The 17,341-nt window shown below is 41.0% G+C and overlaps 1 protein-coding gene across 2 annotated transcripts; it reads right to left on the bottom strand.

The window, feature by feature from the left end:
• Positions 1-1,874: 1,874 nt before the first annotated feature.
• ZC3H15 (zinc finger CCCH-type containing 15) lies at positions 1,875-15,150 on the bottom strand. 2 transcript variants are annotated; one of them, XM_032692675.1, is made up of 11 exons: positions 14,917-15,090; positions 12,849-12,950; positions 10,636-10,747; positions 8,879-9,031; positions 8,386-8,477; positions 7,507-7,689; positions 6,666-6,812; positions 6,369-6,473; positions 6,009-6,135; positions 5,598-5,693; positions 5,196-5,311 (listed from the first exon to the last, which is right to left on the bottom strand). In XM_032692675.1, the coding sequence occupies exons 1-10, from the start codon at positions 14,992-14,994 to the stop codon at positions 5,599-5,601; spliced, it is 1,194 nt and encodes a 397-aa protein (XP_032548566.1). In that variant the 5' UTR covers positions 14,995-15,090; the 3' UTR covers positions 5,196-5,311; position 5,598. The 2 variants fall into 2 exon arrangements, with proteins under 2 accessions (XP_032548565.1, XP_032548566.1); XM_032692674.1 differs by lacking the exon at positions 5,598-5,693 and having other exon boundaries at positions 1,875-5,311; positions 14,917-15,150.
• Positions 15,151-17,341: the final 2,191 nt, after the last annotated feature.

Raw genomic sequence — 17,341 nt, 5'->3', positions numbered from 1 at the left:
TATAGTCATTCTCTCCTATCTTCCCTTCAGGACTGCTTCCTCTTCTTTCCTTTAGGAAATAAAGGAAAGCTGTGATGCTTCTTTTCCATTTCATCTTCCTTTATTTTAGGACTCCACTGTGCTTTTAAAGTCTGATTGGGTAACTTCAGGAACATCTCATCAGTATTAATTCAGCCCTGCTCAAATTTATGTCCAAATGTATTATAAGACTCCATAAGCAGTTTCAAACCAAAAACGTAGGATAATGAGATTATCTCCGAGGTCTCTTTCCCTAAACACAAATGAGATGCTGCTGCTGTTTTATGATTGAAAGAACTGATTATTTTTGGCATTCATTTCAATAATGTGCTATGAAGGAGCCTATTGTGGTCACATATTAGGGCTGTAACATCATAAATGAATAAAACATCCTGGCCTTATTGCTAACACCAGCAACAGCTGCTCTCTGTAAAGAGACAGAGCATCTATTGAAAGGAAAGAACTAAGTGTGACAGGCTAAGCCAAGGTCTCTTCTGAACCTCTAATACCAGTGTGAGAGAAAAAAAAGGGTGATTTGCAGATATCACTGCAAAAGCACTTTAGGTGATCACAGCTACATAAAACACCCCTGGTAGCCAACCAGAAGCAAAGATTCCATTCAAATACTTCATTCACAAAGCATTTGCTTTATGAAAGATTTTGCCCATTAGTAGCACAAAAATGAAGTGTGTTTAGAGAGAAAGCTTTTAATTTTGGGAAAAAAACCCTGTTTCTAGCACTGAAATACATCAAGAGACTGTGTTCTTCACAACTGAAAGCCATTAACTCCTCTTTTTATAGCCACTTTCTCTAGCTGGCATCAAGCCAAAGGCATAGGATATGACTTTCTCAAGTGTTTTTCCCTTGAGATCTAACAGTAATAGGAGTCATGTTCAAAACAAAATGCAGCAGAGCTGTGGAACCCTCAAGTTTCCAAAAGATGATAAAAATGTACAAGGATTCAAGGGAGAAAGAGGGAAGACACTCAGAAGAGAAAGCCAGCACAGGGTAACATCTAGAAGAGGAAATCTTACAGATTAAGAACTGTTGGAAACTCCATATGACAAGCACTCCTGAGCAGTGCAGGGGCTTGTCCTTTTCTTACCTCCTCCCTCCCCATGGCTCTGCTTTTTGGAGTTTGATAAACAGGCTCTTGGGCTGATCCAGTGCAGCTGCTATCACAGGTTTTTTGGGCAGCTCCTTTGGCCTTCCCAGATCTCGTATTTTCAATTCTTATTCATGTTATTCAGGGGGTATTTCTCCTGAGACACTTCAGGTGAATATATATGGAGATATCTGCATATGAGAGCAATTCCCTCCTCTCAGCTTAGGGTTGTAATAATTTCACTGTGAGGAAAACAAAGACCTAATCTTTTAGTTTAGTTGTTTGATCACTGCAGTTTCAGTAAGGTATTACAAAGCAGCACAAGGAACAGGAATAACAAACACTGTTTGTAAAACTTCCCAGTAGGCTACAAAATATTTAAGCCTGCATTACTTACTACATTCAGGTAGTTTTTAAAAAGGAGCATTAGCATTAGCAAAAGAATTAGAACTCAGCATTCAGAATGTCTGAGATGTAGGGGTTTTTTTGGCACTTATTATTCCACATCTGACTAAAGAACTGTGAAAGATGAATAAACATACTAGTTTGTATGTGTACATTCTTTCTGTAACCAACACACCAAACAAGCACAATCTATTATGACAATACTGGATTGCCAAGAAAAGTACCACTGCTTGGTCCAAAGTTTATCAATAGTAATAGCTCCCCTTGATAAAAAGCAGCTGGGGAGAAATGTCCACTAAAAAACCAGCAACATTTCTATTACAAACAACTCATAGATAATGTAATATTTAAGGTCAGTTTTTATCTTTAATTTTTAACCAAATTTTTTCCAGCCCTTTGTGCACAGTGTTTATTATTAAAAAAAAAAAAAAAAGCAGGGAGCTCTGAATAACAAAGTAGTGACAAGCATAAAATTCAATCATATAGGTCTCAAAAAACCCCCCCAACTTGACTGAATTTAAAGCTAGCCAGTTACAGCAGGGCAAGCAGTTTGTGTGTGTGACTGAAATGGGATTTTAACATACACTGAAGCTGAAAGCCAACAAATACTCCACCCCCACAACAGCAAACACCAGGAAGGAAAGGCATGGCTTTACTGCAGCATGTTTTTAAATTGTTTTTTGTCCCCACAGGTGCCCAGCGCCAAAGGTGCTGTGAAGGCAGTGCTACACCAGCGAGTGTCCTCAGGAGATGCTCAAACCACAGCTCCATCACACTGCTCATGGAGTGCTCACCTGAGGGAGGAGAACACCAAGATGACACAAACAGGGCCCAGGTTGCAAGGGCTACAAACTCACCCAGCTTATGGTGCTTTACAGCCTGACCTGAACCCAGTGTGTGTCCTGAACTGAGCCTTCCTGCTCCTGCAACCAGGAAATACTCTATTTTTGACCCATAACAACCGGACAGTCACTGAAATGAAAACACTATTATTTTAGGATTCAGATTATATCTCCTTTTTCCAGAAGTGACTCATTCACTTGATATCAGACTAATTTGGTGAAGTTTGCATCAACAGGAACAACTTACTGATGTCATACCCAGGTGAACTCCCTTCTATCACGGTGCTCCTTTCCAAAACATTAATAGTTCATCTACCCCAAGCAAGGCCTTGGCATTCATTTTTAATTGACATTTATTGTCTGAAACTCCCTGTCAGCTGCAAATTTGGGCTTCTTTAACTCTGAAAATTCAGGACCTTTAGCAGGTTATATTCAAGCCTATCTGTGAGCAGAAGGAACATGTAGCAACACATTGCACCTCACCTTCAGGAGTCTGTCTGAATGAGCACCAACAAAGAACTCCCTAAAAGCAATTACTGCTTTCACAGGTGGAAATCCAGGCAGAGCAACCAAGCCAAGGAGCCAGAACAAGCTCAGCCAGAGTAAGTTGAGAGGAAAGAGGGTAAAAACCAAACAGGAACAGAGAACTATTGTTTCCTGCCCACATGAAGCCATATGTCAACAACTCCTGCCTAGGAAAATCAGGTTTTCTTCAACTAACTCATGGATATTCAATGTATTTCAGGACCATGCAAGGTGACTGTCCTAATGTCTAACCAACACCTGCACAAAAGGAGTTGTGCACCACAACCAAGCCCTTTAGACCCCAAAGGACACTCTCTTTCTGCTCATCTGTGTTTTATTAGCTGAAATTAGTATGAGTCATCCTGTCATTCCTCCACTGTAAAACACAAATAAGTAACACAAACACAATTTTGGCAAAGGCTTGAGCTATTTATACTTCTCAAGCAGATCAGTACTAAAGAAATGAGTATTTATATGCAATAAACCAGCCTTTAAGTCACAACATATAGAAAGCCATTCTCATCCTTGATAATGATTAAATTACTTTTATTCCCATTTAAAATATACAACTTTGAAAAATTATGCAACATACATTCAAATGAATTGCATTCTTAAGTGTCCTGATAGCCAGGCATCTTATTGCTGACCAGTATAATACAACAATCTGTCAACACTGTTTATTTATGGCCATGGGGAGAAAAATCTGCATAAATAAATATTTCCATCTGATATTGTAGCTTTTCCTTAAACACTTACATTTAGAAGTCAAGTTCTGCAGGCCTCTTTCTCCCAAGTACTGCTTCTTGCTCCTACAGGAGAAAACGAATTCCACAAAGATCCCAAAAAGGGTAAAAAAAAAGTCTAAGTCAGCTAATTTAGAAATAGCATTCAGGGTACAAGAGTCAATTCAGCAGTGCCAGAAATAACCATTATAAAGCCAATATTCCCACCCAAAAGCAGTTTGGGAGAGCTCACTAACAACACCTCGACTCCTAATGGCCTTTAAGTAGCACTTTAAAAGCTTTAGAAAAATCGATACAAATCTTTAGTACAGCAATATTGTTGCAGATATTATTGGTATTATGGCAGAGACACAGCCTGTGAAAGCACCACTACTGAGAAACCTTTAGGGCAAGGCCTCAATCCTTTGGGAAAGGACACACTGACTGGAGGGCAGCCTGACAGCACTGCTCTGCCCTCAGGCAACTCAGCCCTGCACAACCTCCTGCTATTGCCAGCACTCCAAAGGCAAGCCAGGCATTGTCTGGACCTCAACATCCCTGCTCTGCAGAGCCCCGAGTCTTCACTAGTCTACAAAAGACAGTGGGGAAAGGAGGAGGCTGGAATGGCAGGGAGTGATGCACAGCAGGTATGACATCAGTTCACAGGTGGGCAGGGAGTAAGAACAGGAAGGGAGAAAAGCTGGCTGCTGCATTTTACACTGCATCAAGTGTAGGCAAAAAAATTGTAATTACAGGTAGTCCAAATTTAACTGAAGCCAACATCATCACTTCTGTATCAAGACTGCAGAGAAAAACATTTACCACTCTATTAGAAAATTCAGTTCTTAACGGTTTGGTTTGATATCCTAACTCAGCAGAGAAAAATCAACACAGGTATTTTAAAGTTGATAGTTTTTATTTACAGATTTATTGGCAAAAGGTGGTGAGAAAGTTTAAAATGTTTTAAACAGAGGGCACCACATTGTATTGTATGATCTATCAGTTGACAATCTTCAGTATCCAGCTGATCAAGTAAAGCTAATCACCACTTAAAGAAGCATAATCTGCATCAGCTCCATTAGAGTGTCCTGCCTAAAAACCACTTCAGGCAGTTTCTAAATCAACACCAATCACTAATAAAAATGCAATTTCTGTGAAGAATGAATACTTGGATTTTTATACTGTACCTGGTGTCAAATTGCCCACTTGCATACTGGCAAAGCAGTTACACTTCTTACTTTTAGTTGAAAGTTCTAATCTCACTGTCTGCAAATTCAGCTGTCGAGTAATTCTGACCTACTCTGAAAGTTTTACTGTGAGCATAGTCAAGACGGGAGTAGATGAGATTGAAGGAAAACATTCCTGGGATACCACGTGCCCATCATATTCAGCTGCATAACCAAAAACATCTTGTTTAAGAATTCTATTCAAAAAGGAGAAAAAATGTAGTCAGTTTTCACTTTGTCACATAGATTTAATTCCTCACTTGAGCTTTTTAGTTCATTCTTCTAAATCAAGAGTGTTTAGTTCTTCTTCTAGTTCATCCAAGTCCTCTCCAGTAAACAGATTTTCATCAACTGGAACAGCATCAATTACTCCATTTTCCAACTCCCCGTCTCCATCATTATCTTCCTCTAAATCATTTTGCTCGCTGCTGTTTATATCACCACCAGAAGCTTCACTTAATTTATTATCTGAAAATAAACATAATTCGTAGGGATTTCAGTGTCACAAGTCTCCTAATCACCAATTTGAATTCACAATCCTACCAAACTTGCTTTCAAGTTTTGAGACTGTGTAGAAGTTACTTTATTTGAAATTCATGTAGACTTAATTTGTTTAAATTGCATGTAACTGATTAACATGCAGGCCTGGATAACCAATTATGAAAACAGGTGGAAAAAAAACCCAAATAACTCCAACTCCCATCTCCTCATACTGCTATTTTCATAACTGGGTCAAACAATGAGCTGCTCCTACCCTATGTCTGCACTTGAAAGACTCTTGCTCTTAAAGATTGGGGCATGCATTCCACAAGTACACCAAGACCAGGACTTTGCTCTAAGAAGTTACAAGCTAAATAGAAAACAAACAAACAAATAAAAGCTGGGATCTTTCTTATATTGTTCATTCTATGGTTCACAAAAATCTGAAAAAAAAAAAAAAAAAAAAGGTGAACTTAGAACAAGCCCCTTAAGAGACTTTCTAGAAGTGGCCACAAAGAAGGTAAGTACATAGCATTTACTATAAGCCTTTGCTTTAGTAACTACATGTACCACTAAGAGAACTGAATTATTGGTTTAAAAAGGGTGGGGGAGTCAAATTGCCATTACCTTTGGCAATCTCCTAACTAACAATGCTCTGTTAGTGATGCCTCAGTGAAGAACTTACCATCTTTTTCTACTGAAGTGTACGTGCTGAATCGCTCAGGACTAGCCACTGTAATACCAGTCTCCTCCACTGCCTTGGGGACATACAGGTTCAAATCCACATCATTTATGCACACAGGGTCTTCCATCTGAAAAATACACCAGAGTGCTCTGCAGGAACTGCTTTTCCACAAAAGCCCTCACTTCTGCACAATTGCAACAACCTTTCCCACCTTCGACACAAACATTCTGATCAAATCTACTCCGTGGCAGTATTAAATTAAGAACCAAGCTCATTAACTGCACTGTAAGAGTTCTCAAATGAAAAGCTTTCAAATTTGAATGCCACTGAAACGTTACTTGATTTAATCCTGTTCTTTACCTCATCTTCATCTCCTGCTCCTTGGACATAATGGGTGTCATCTGCTTCTTCATCGTCTGCATCAACCAGCTCTGGCCGGAACTCGAATACTTCACGTCCACTAATCTGTTCACAGGAGAAGAAACCTTCAGTTATTACTTCAAGGAATTTATACTGCTTAAAAATACCCCAAACCACAAAAAAGGAAGGAAAATAAAAGGACACCAAGAAAAGCCAAGCAATTCCAGGCCAGCTACCTTATTACGAAACTGTATTTACTCCCTCTTCTTACATTAAGACATGGACTGTAGAACTTACCACCAATGCTTTGCCAGCTTTAAAATCTGCTTTCCTCCTCTCCATATCTTGCTCAGCCTTATCAATTTTTTCTTGTCTTTTTCTTCTCTTCCATGCAATAAAACACTCTAGAGTAATTTTGGTAACATTTGGTCCTAAGGCAGCACGCTGTCACAAAGAAAGAGGCTGATTAATGCTAGAAACTCTTTCCAAAGGCTCTAACAAATTAAAATTTAATTACACTTTTCCAGGAACCAATAGCAAGCATTTCTTTCCAATTTTTTCTTGACTCTTTGCACTGTCAAACCTGCACCATCATCTTACTGTTTGACTCAACATGTGATTTTCCAGTTAGTGAGACGAGTTGACCTGAAAGTTAACAGGGAAAGTGAAGGGGGAAAGAAAGTAACAATAACAGCTCAGTTCTTGTCACAATGACACTGCCAAGCAATGGGGACAGAAAGAAGCAGAGCAGCAACACCTTCAGAAGGCCTTGTTCTCTTGGTGTTGCTTCCTCATTAGAAAGCTATGGCAGAACTAAGGAGACTGAGTTGGGGATCAGAAAGGCCCCAGAAGCCTTTGTTGTAATAGATAAATGGGAAATAGCAGTAAGAAATAGAAGGCTCCTAAAAAAGCATAAGCAACAGCTGCATATGCTGCTATAGTTAGTTCTCTTCACTAGGTAATGCTTTCTAAACAAAGCCATGAATCAATAGTACACATCTTCCCCCTGGTTCTTACAGCTGTAACAACATCTAACAGTTTTTAATTAGAAATTAGCAGGTTCTTTACATCTGTCTCTTCAGAGCAGAACGACAGTAAAAACAACTACCACCAAAAGGTACCTGTCTGACAACTTTACCTCTTTTTCTATTAGGTCTTCTAAGGAAATTTCATCTTGCTTTTCCTCCTTCTTTTTGTCTTTCTTTAATACAAAGCCTGGAGGCAGAGCATGGCGATACATACAGTTGTCTCCTCCTCCTGGACAGACCCAAAACCACCCGTATTTGTTGTTTTCAATAGCATCAAGGAAATATTTGCAGACCTGGATAAAACAATGGTGGTTAGACCTGTGTTTTCTCTTTTCATCCTCAGCATTTTACACCCCAGAAGTTGAGTAATTCAAAAAGTCAGCTGTGCTCAAAACAGAAGGAATGTGTGACATGCATTGCTATTAAAAAAAAGTAAATGAAGAAGAACGAGAAAAGGATTAACACATTATGCCATTTAATGCAAAACTGAAGAACACTGTTGAACTTAGAGCCCAGGAATTACAAATGACTCAATCAGCCAATTCCAACACAAAGGAGAAAACTTTAAAACTTCTAATGCTTGCATGTCACCCAGTACAAAAATAAGCCAATATATATGGCAGTCACTGCAATGAGATGATAGACTTAATTAATTACAATATGTGAATCTTCTAACCAAGTAGGTTGCCTTAGATTATTACTGACTCCTTCAGCATTTCTATTTTGAAAGCACTTTACCTACTATCCGTTTGTAACTTACATGAGAGCATACAATGACTGAAAAGAGCCTTGGGGTTGTGGGCTTTTTGCCTTTTTTAAAAACATATATTATTAGAAAAACTGTCAGCCCAGCCCTCAGAACATGGTTATGAGATTCCATTCAAAATCTTTAGATTAACATATCTAATACCAGTTTGCACTTAATTCCCTCTACTACAGCTCAATTACAAAAAAAAAAAAAAAAAAGAAAAGAAAGACAGACCACCTACTATTTGGGTTTTGGGTTTTTTCTTTTCCGCCTCACCATGCTTCTTGTTCACCACTTCTTCCAGCTTCTTTTCATCCCAGTTGTCCATTGTATCTAGAAAAAGAAAACAGATGGTTGCACAAAAATTCCAAGTACTGAACACTGCTGTCAAGTTGCTTTTCTGCCTAGTAACAGTTTTATAAAGTATGCAATTCTTCTATTTTAGCTAGCTTATACAATGGATAATAAATGCAGGCTCTTAAAGTTTTCAAATTCCCCAATGCCACTCACAAGACAATTTCCTGAAAAGCCTGAGTTTTGAAATGCATAGAATGTGTTTCAGTTAAAGACTAAATAATGTATCATTCCATCTGTACAGTACTCAAGGATGAACAAGGGAAAAGAAATAAAAAAAAATAAAAATATGACAACTGAAAAAAAAGTAAGGTTGGAGGGTGACAGCCAGAAGGTCAGATCATGTAACTTGAGGATCAAACTTTCCAAAAGTATTTTACCTTTTTCAAGGTCTTCATCTCTTGCATCAATGTAGACACTCCGTTTTTCACACTTCCTTTCCAAAGACAAATCATGAGAAAACTTGCACTTGTCTCCTTTAGTGCACTGTCCTTGCTTGAAGAAAGCACAAACTACAGATTTGGGGTCAGCACCTGAGTGAAGAAAGTTTTTATATTTTAACATTATTTTTTAGCAAAATCTATACATTAGAAATTCTGAGAAAAATATCTAGGATTTATAGAGAATGAAAATGCCTTTTTTAAATAACGTGAATATATGGGCTTTCTTAAAATAACATGTCATACTTACTTTTATTGCATGATATTTGCATTAAGTATCAAAGCTGGCACTTGACTATTTAAAGCAATATGGACAGCAGTATGCCTGAGCAAATTATTTATTTCTATAATACGACACATAAGAGATCACTGTGCAACTTCTTCCCTATTCTTGTCTCTAATACACAGTAAAGCATCTTCTGAATGTTACCCTTTCCCCAACGGAACAAGAAATCACTAGAAAAAATTATAACAATTTAACCTGTGCCCATTCAGACCACTTTTTTCAGTAACAGAAATAAGATGGGTTCATAGTCCCCAAAGTAAACAACTCTTATAACAGAACAAACAATTCAATCAATCTAACTACAGGTTAAGTAAAAGCCATGGCACTAAAGAATTATTTGACCATTAGGAGGTCATTAGGAAAAGCAATGAAAGTAGGGAGAAATGTATTTATGAGACATGATCAAATGAGAAATACTGGACTTGTAATGTTCAGTAAATACACATATCAGATTTTAAGCTCTAGTTTTTCCCCTGCTGCTTTCACTCTTGGTGAGACTCACCAGTGACAAAAGCAGGTACAGTAACACCTGTTTAAAATGTAATCTAAAAATCTGGGCAACATTAGTCTTCTGAAATCCCTTGAAGTCAAAAGCTACTTTATTTAGAGAAAGCTGATCACTGCAGATCACAAACAGGAAACTGCCCCTTGTTGCTGATCACAAGGAGCAAGTATCAGGTTTGCCTTAAAAACATGCATGGAAATCACACTTCTTTTGTCAAAAATTACTGCACATGATTTCATGTGTTCCAGAAAATGAACAGAGTTGAAAACATTTAGTTCATTCCAACAGGTATTACGTTTTTTCCTCACACATGGCAGCCAATTGTAGAGTTTCCTCCAAGTGTCAAACACAGAATTGTTATAACAAAAACTTAAGATTTCCTCACAAAACTAAGTTTGTTCAATAACCAAGCTCAAGACAAACCACACTTCCAAAACCAAGCACCACTGCTAATTGTGAGGTCAGACAGAAAGAACTGGAGATTTTTTACTGTTCTGATTTGAGCAGCAGTTTTCTGTGAAAACAACTGTTACCATCTTATATTCCTTGCAATACCTGGATGTTCACACTTCCCTGAGGAGACAGGCTGCTTTAAATACCATCACACATACACAAAAATCATGCTACACATTCAGAAACATCGAACTGATGAACCAGGAACAAAGTATCTTCAGCTTCCCAGTCAATATCAGTGTAGCTTTTAATATTCTAATGATTTAATGACCCCAGATAACTTCCAAAAAAAAGTCAAATCATTACTGACAAACTCCTTGGTACACTAGATGGGGAAGGAAACAGTCACATTTACTTCATTAAAATATCAGCTGGTGTTTTTGAAGGGTTATTCTACCTCAAGTAGCTACATGAATAAGAGAAAATAAATGCAGAGAAATCAGTCAGTCATACCTTTGCTAATTTTCTGTGCAGCAACCACAGGCTTGAAGAGCTCATTTAATTCTTGTAATTCCTTCTTCTTGTCTTCTTTTTTTAATTTCTTCTCACTTTCTGTTTGAGCAGCCTATAACAACCCCAAATTCAAAGTTACAAACGTAAAATTAGAATGCCAAGACTGGCTTCCCAAGAACTGCACGTTAAAACAGCCAATCATTCTAAATTAGTTTTTGAGGGGAGAAAGGAAAGAACCTGTGATGCCTGGAAGGCTCAGAATTGCTGCCCTTGTGTGCACTGACCTGTCACACAGGAGGGATTGCAAATCTGTCAGAGCAGTGGGATGCTGGCAGATACCTTTAGTGCCCCAGTGACCTCTACTCCACCTTTAAGGTAGGGAAGTCACTGAGAGACAGAGATTCATTGCTCTTCTGCAGTGTAACTACTCAGGGCAGCTCCTTCCAGATTTGTGCAAAAAGCCTTTTCCTTTTAGCCCCCTCCATGCTGCTTTGCACTTTCTCTTCCTGTATACCAGCAGCAGTCCCAGGAAAGCTCTCCACAGAATTTAGGAACTGCTTTTAAAGCACCACTGCAATCCACATTAATTCCACAGCCTCAAGTGGTTTATAATGCAGCACATTCTATAGGCTCCAGGGGCCAAGGACTGGAAAACAAGCTCACCTAAGAAAGAAAAAGTTTATGTATAAGGACAAAAAACTGACTCTGCCTCACCCTTTTTGGATAAGCCAGAGAAGGCCTGTATCCCTGCCAGATGGAAGAGGATATGGGAGAAACATTGTTATATTAGATATGAAAGGAGGTTGTAGCAAGGTGGGGGGCAGTCTCTTTTCCAAGGTAACAAGTGACAGGATAAGAGGAAACGGGCTCAAGTTGCACCAGAGACTGTTTAGCTTGGTTATTGGGAAAAATTCCTTCACTGAAAGGGTGGTCAAGCATTGGAACAGGCTGCCCAGGGAAGTGGTGGAGTCATCATCCCTGAAAGTGTTCAAAAATGTGTGGATATGCCTGTTGGGAATGAGGTTTAGTGATGAACACAGCAGTGCTGGGTAATGTCTGCACTCAATCTCAGAGGTCTTCTCAATGATTCTGTGATTATTTGACTCTTAGCCTTATGGGAAGCTGGTGAGACTAACACCACTGTACGAGTATGTGGGGTACTTTTTTCTGAAATACAGTGTAATGCTAAAAAGGATCTTTGTTCTTAGAATTTCTGTGAATTTCTCAAAAAAATTTTCCAAGGGAATTAGCAGCTTGGTGAGTTTTCATACTGAAGGTTAACAAATGCTATTCTGTATAACATGCAGACCCATGTATGTCAACTACAGAAAAGTAATACTTCAGAATGCTTTTGTTTCACCCTAGGGTTCTAAAGGCATGAAGGTGAAGCTTGTCTTGAAAGGAAATAAAACAACAAAACCAAACAAAACCCTCAAAAGTCAAAGAAACTAAAACTACAAACCAACAACAAACCAACAAAAAAACCTCCCAAACACCAAGGCCAAAACTCTGACAGCATTTTCATTTTCATTTCAGGACACGAGGAAAACTGCTTTAAAATGCTTTCTTTCTCAGGGACAGCCCTAACTGAAAGCTGTTTTATAAGGTAAGAAAGGTATAAACAGGTTTAAAAATTTGCTTCTGCCATCCATCAGTCAATAGCTACCAGGATTTAAGAAATAAATGACTTTAGGCTGGCTCATTTACACACTGGTATTCCTATACATGCCACAGATCCAGGGATTTCACGGACAAGTTTCAGAAGAGCTAGGAATCTTTTCCACTACAAGAAATTCCTAGATCTAATGACCTGAATATCAGCTTTACTTTTCAAATTGTACCTGACATCTGTTAGTTCATCCTTATGTTATTCAAGGAATGCAATGTGACCTCATGACTTCAGCTGACAAAATGTAATTATTCTACAGGCTTATTCACAGAACAGAAAGCTCTGTAAATAATTAACAACCAGCCTCCCCAGCACTGAGAGAATAAGAGACCTGTATCATTTCCATTATAATATTTCCATTAAATCCATGTTTTCTGATTAAGTAAAATCTAACCATTGTACCTCATTTTATTTCATCATACAGAAGAGCAAAGTAGCAAGCAGTGGCTCAGAATTTCAGCTTCTTGGACCAAAGAGTTCACCAAGTAGATTCAGACTTGTTTGCGCTTAAAATTACAATAAACACTGGACAATAAATGCTTACCTGACGGGGATTTTGCTGACCAAACTTCACCTGGTGAGTCACAGCCTTGATAAACTTCTGCTGCTTTGCACCTTTTTTATTCTTTAGGCCAAATGTTTTGTCCTAAATCAAGAGATGAACATAGCCATAGTGAATTAAAAAAACAAACTCAAACAAAACAGTAAAAAAATCCCACCCTTGCCACTCCTTTCAAGTGTTCAGTGAAACACAGATCACTTTCTCCAGCAACACAAGCAATCCAAGAAACAGTATGGACAAAATGTGGATTCCTCAAAACATCTTGAGAATAAACCTGTGACAGAGCCTCCTAAATGCTGCCTTGTGTGAGCTCTTGTTTTTATGACCAGCTCTCCTGTGTCCCAGTGTCAGTGTGTACACACAAGCATTCTCAAGGTAACAGGACAAGATATTTTTGGACACTACCCAAGTAACACGTGAGGAAAATATGAAGACTGATTAGCCATAAATGTTGCCTTTTTTCCTTCTATCTACCTGAAATCACTTATTACTCCTATCTTCAAGTATTCACATATAAATGTGATGTATGTTATGCAGATGCCTGTTACCACATGTAACATATCACTTCTTAATTTCAAGTATTTTAAGCTTTTCATTTTCTAACTGTACTAATCTGTAGATAAGTCTTTCCCCTACATGAAGTCCTGACAGGTGTTTCTACTTCCTGAACCCCACTGCCAGAAGTTTCTGTTTACTGCCTGAACCAATTCTTCCTCTAGATCTTCAATTTTATTGATAAGGAGATGTTTCCAGACCAAACCTAGTAAAAACAACTTACAAAAAAACCCCCATACATCTCACTTTCACACAAGCATCTGAGGCAGCAGTTACTGAAATACCTGCATTAAAAACCACCTGTGCCTTTGATTGGATATCAACGTTCTTTTCCTTCCAGAAAAAAGTAACAGATGTTCATCTAGTGGTAACACTTCAGTTCAAACATAATTTTGGAAGCCCTAACAATCCAAAAATCTATGATAAAATAATTACAGAATAAACAGCTCCGATTCACTTACAACATATCCTCTATCAACACCAGATGGTCTTCTGCTACTTTGTGCTAATCTGAGAAGTCGAAATAATCATTTGGGAAAGAAAATCTATCATTCCCACGCTTGATTTCCACTGTAAACACCACATGGAAGATATAATCCCTCTGTATTTGAATTATATAGTAAGTTAACAATCAAGGCAAGCTTTTCCCCTTTCAGCTGCATGTCTTTGCAATAAGCAGACTTTTCCTATGCAGCTGGATTCTGCAAGAACCTCAGAAAGTCCAAAGGCAGGAGAACACAGGACCAACTGCTCTAACCTCATATTTCCAAAGAGCACAGAAACAACATCCTGTAGCCTCAGATGTCAAAGAACACTCACATCACACGGATGTTCTGCCTCAGCAGCTGAGCAGCTACTGTCTTTCATGCCAATAAATTTAGGTAAATATGTAATTTGCTATAACTGCCCTGCTTGTGCTCTCAACATAAATTCTGTCGTTGTTAGCACAAGGTGTGACTGTCCTAATAACCAAGATACAAAGCCACACACATAGACACACAGACACCCCTCTTGCAGCCTTTTAAAAAAATCTGGTCACATGGGTCGAATTGTAACAAGAAGCCGCAAAACAAACCACGCCCGTGTTTTAAACTGAGCGAGAAATCAGAAGTTGTGAAGGTTGGAAGGAACCTCTGGAGAGCACCTGGTCCAACCCGCAAGGACGCAAACCTACACCTCGGCGAGCCGGACTCGGGGAATACAGGAACACGCAAGGCACCGGGAGGGGTGTGGGAAAGGTGAGGGGAGAAGGCCGAGCGCCGCTGCCAGATCACGGTCGGAGCAAACGCAGCTCCGGCCTGGAAATGCCCCGCTGGAACCAGCGCAGCCCGGGCAGCGCTGCGGCACCGCCCCGGCACCCCCCGGAACGCCGGGCACCTGGTTCTGTGACCAGACGCCGGGCCGCTCCAGCCGGGAAAGCCGCCGGGAGCCGGGGGGGCCGGGCCGGGCCCAGCGCGAGGCCGCGGCGGGAGAGCGGCCCCGGGGCCTCCCTCACCTCGATGATCTTCTCCTTCTTCTTCTGGTCCGCCTTCTTGCTGCCCCCCGCCGGCTGCTGCTGCTTCTTGGGGGGCATGGCGGGGCGGGGCGGCTCCCGCTGGGGGCTGCGGGAAGAGGCCGGGAATGGCTCGGGAAGAGGCCGGGAATGGCTCGGGAGCGGGAGCAGGAGCAGGCCAAGCCGGGCCGGGCAGCGCCGCCGCCGCCGCCGGGGAGGCGCAAACGGGTCCCGCGGGGCACGACGGGAAGGCGCGCGCGTAGTGACGTTCGCGGAGGGGGCGTGGTTGCGTGACGTCACGTAGGAGCAGGGCTCTGTGGGGGCAGAGAGGGTGCGGTGTGAGGGGCAGAGGGTCCTAAAGGTCACACGGATCGCAGAGCCTCGTGTCGGGGATAAAAACGGGATCTGTGCACATCCAAGCGGTCAATATATCCCGCCCCTGCCCGGGCAGCGGGCGCGGCACCGAGCCTGGCAGAGCTCAGGGGGCGTCTGGACAGCGCACTCGGGCACGGGCTGGGATTGCTGGGGACGGTGCTGTTCAGGGTCTTCATGGTCCGTGTTTATGGCCGTAAATTAAAACACAAGAAGTTTGACCTCAACACAAGGAAGAACTTTACACTGAGGATGACAGAGCGCTGGAACAAGCTGCCTAGAGAGGTCGTGGAGTCTCCCTCTCTTGGAGACATTCCAAACCTGCGCAGCGAAGTGGTGGATTCTCCGTCCCCGGAGCTTTTTAAGAAGAGACTGGATGTGGCACTTGGCGCCACGGTCTGGGAACCACGGCGGGGTTGGATCAAGGGTTGGACTTGATGATCTCGGAGGTCCCTTCCAACCCAGCTGATTCTATGATTCCATGATTCTAGGATTCCATGACTCCAGGTGGCCCTGTCCTGGCACGGGGGTTGGACGATGATCTGCGGAGGTCCCTTCCAACCCTGATGATTCTTGTGGATCCCTTCCAACTTGCAGCATTCTGTGATGTGTTTTCCCTCTGAGGGCCAAGTCTTTATCTAAGACAGGCTCGGAGGCAGCCCCAGTGCTGAGCTCTGATTGTGTGTTGGGTGCTCTGACGTGCCCACCAGGGAATAACGGGAGGGGATTTGGTAGTGCAAGGAGCCCTGGTGTGTGAACATGAGCTACTGCAGCCCAGGGAACTATGCCCAGGAGCCATTCCCTGGAAATAAGCAGCCTAGCTGTGTGCAGAGGAGAGCTGTGCTTCAGGAGGCACAGGTCAGGTTTGAGTGTGTGAAATGGGCTATCAGCCTGAGCGAAGACGAGCTTTACATCTCTCTTCTCCATTTCCTCACAAAAAGCCAAGACTGGGTTTAGGTACCACCAAGGATGGCACAAATCTGTCTGCAGAAAGGGTGAAACAACCCCAAATTGACTCCAAATGTCTAAGGAGGATCATGATCTGGTGCATAAGGCCCTGGGATTTCTTAGCCTTGACGTGCACTGCTGCTTTCTCGTGCTATGGCTTGGATGCACGTTCTGTGACCATTCCACAAGTGTAATTTTCACTTTTGTTCAATGGGATGGCCTTTCATGGCTCTTTCCTTCCCACACATATAGGAGTTTCTGCAACAGGAAGAAATGCAAAGCTTTGGTCCCATGTTTGCTGTTTGGGAGCGGTACCTGGATACCAGAAGAAAAATGCTTTGGAAGAAAACGAGTGGGATGTATAATGGGACATATCCAGATATGCCAACTTTTGATTTCTGAACAATGTTCCAATATCAAAATATTAGTTGCTGATGACAGATTTTAAGGTCCATCTGTTTCAGCCACTATAGCACAAATGCCCTTTTCTCATTCTGAGTAAGGTGCTTCAGTCTTGCTGTGATGGATGTATTTTCATACTTTGTAGATTGAGTAAAGCTTCTGTTTTTCACCAAGTTTGACAGTTTCTGGTAGAATCTGCATCCAAAAATATTTTAATAACAAGGCATGTTTTTAAAATTATCTCATGGGCTGGAGGTAAAACCCAGACTGTTCTGTAAGCAAACAGTGAGCTGTTCCTACAAGACTTTCTGCACTCACTGATCTGCAGCACAAAAGATCCAACAAATTCAATAAAATATCCTTATTTTCACAGTGCTTAGCTAAATAACTGTAACAGCCATTTGTCACATGTCACTGCTTGTATGCTCAAAAAGGATGGAATGTTTTGGTTCTTCAGTTTGGGATCTGTGTAGTCTGCAGGATACCAGAGAACAATTCCAGATTTCATGTTTAAACTCAGAATCACAAAGAAGCATGAGGCAATGGAAGGTATAAGAGGTTAACTGGTTAACATCCCTGCTTGATTACATTGGATGAGATCTGTAATAACTAATGATTCCTTGATCCATCAGCAAATACATGGTAGCACACAGTGGTGGGAACCTAACACAGATGGAATTCAGTCTAGAAATGAGACCATTTGGTT

The sequence above is a fragment of the Chiroxiphia lanceolata genome, chromosome 7 (genome assembly GCF_009829145.1).
Source record: "Chiroxiphia lanceolata isolate bChiLan1 chromosome 7, bChiLan1.pri, whole genome shotgun sequence".
In the NCBI taxonomy this organism is placed as follows: domain Eukaryota; kingdom Metazoa; phylum Chordata; class Aves; order Passeriformes; family Pipridae; genus Chiroxiphia; species Chiroxiphia lanceolata.
The sequence above is the reverse complement of the archived record's forward strand: the minus strand, read 5'-3'. Positions and strand labels throughout refer to the sequence as shown.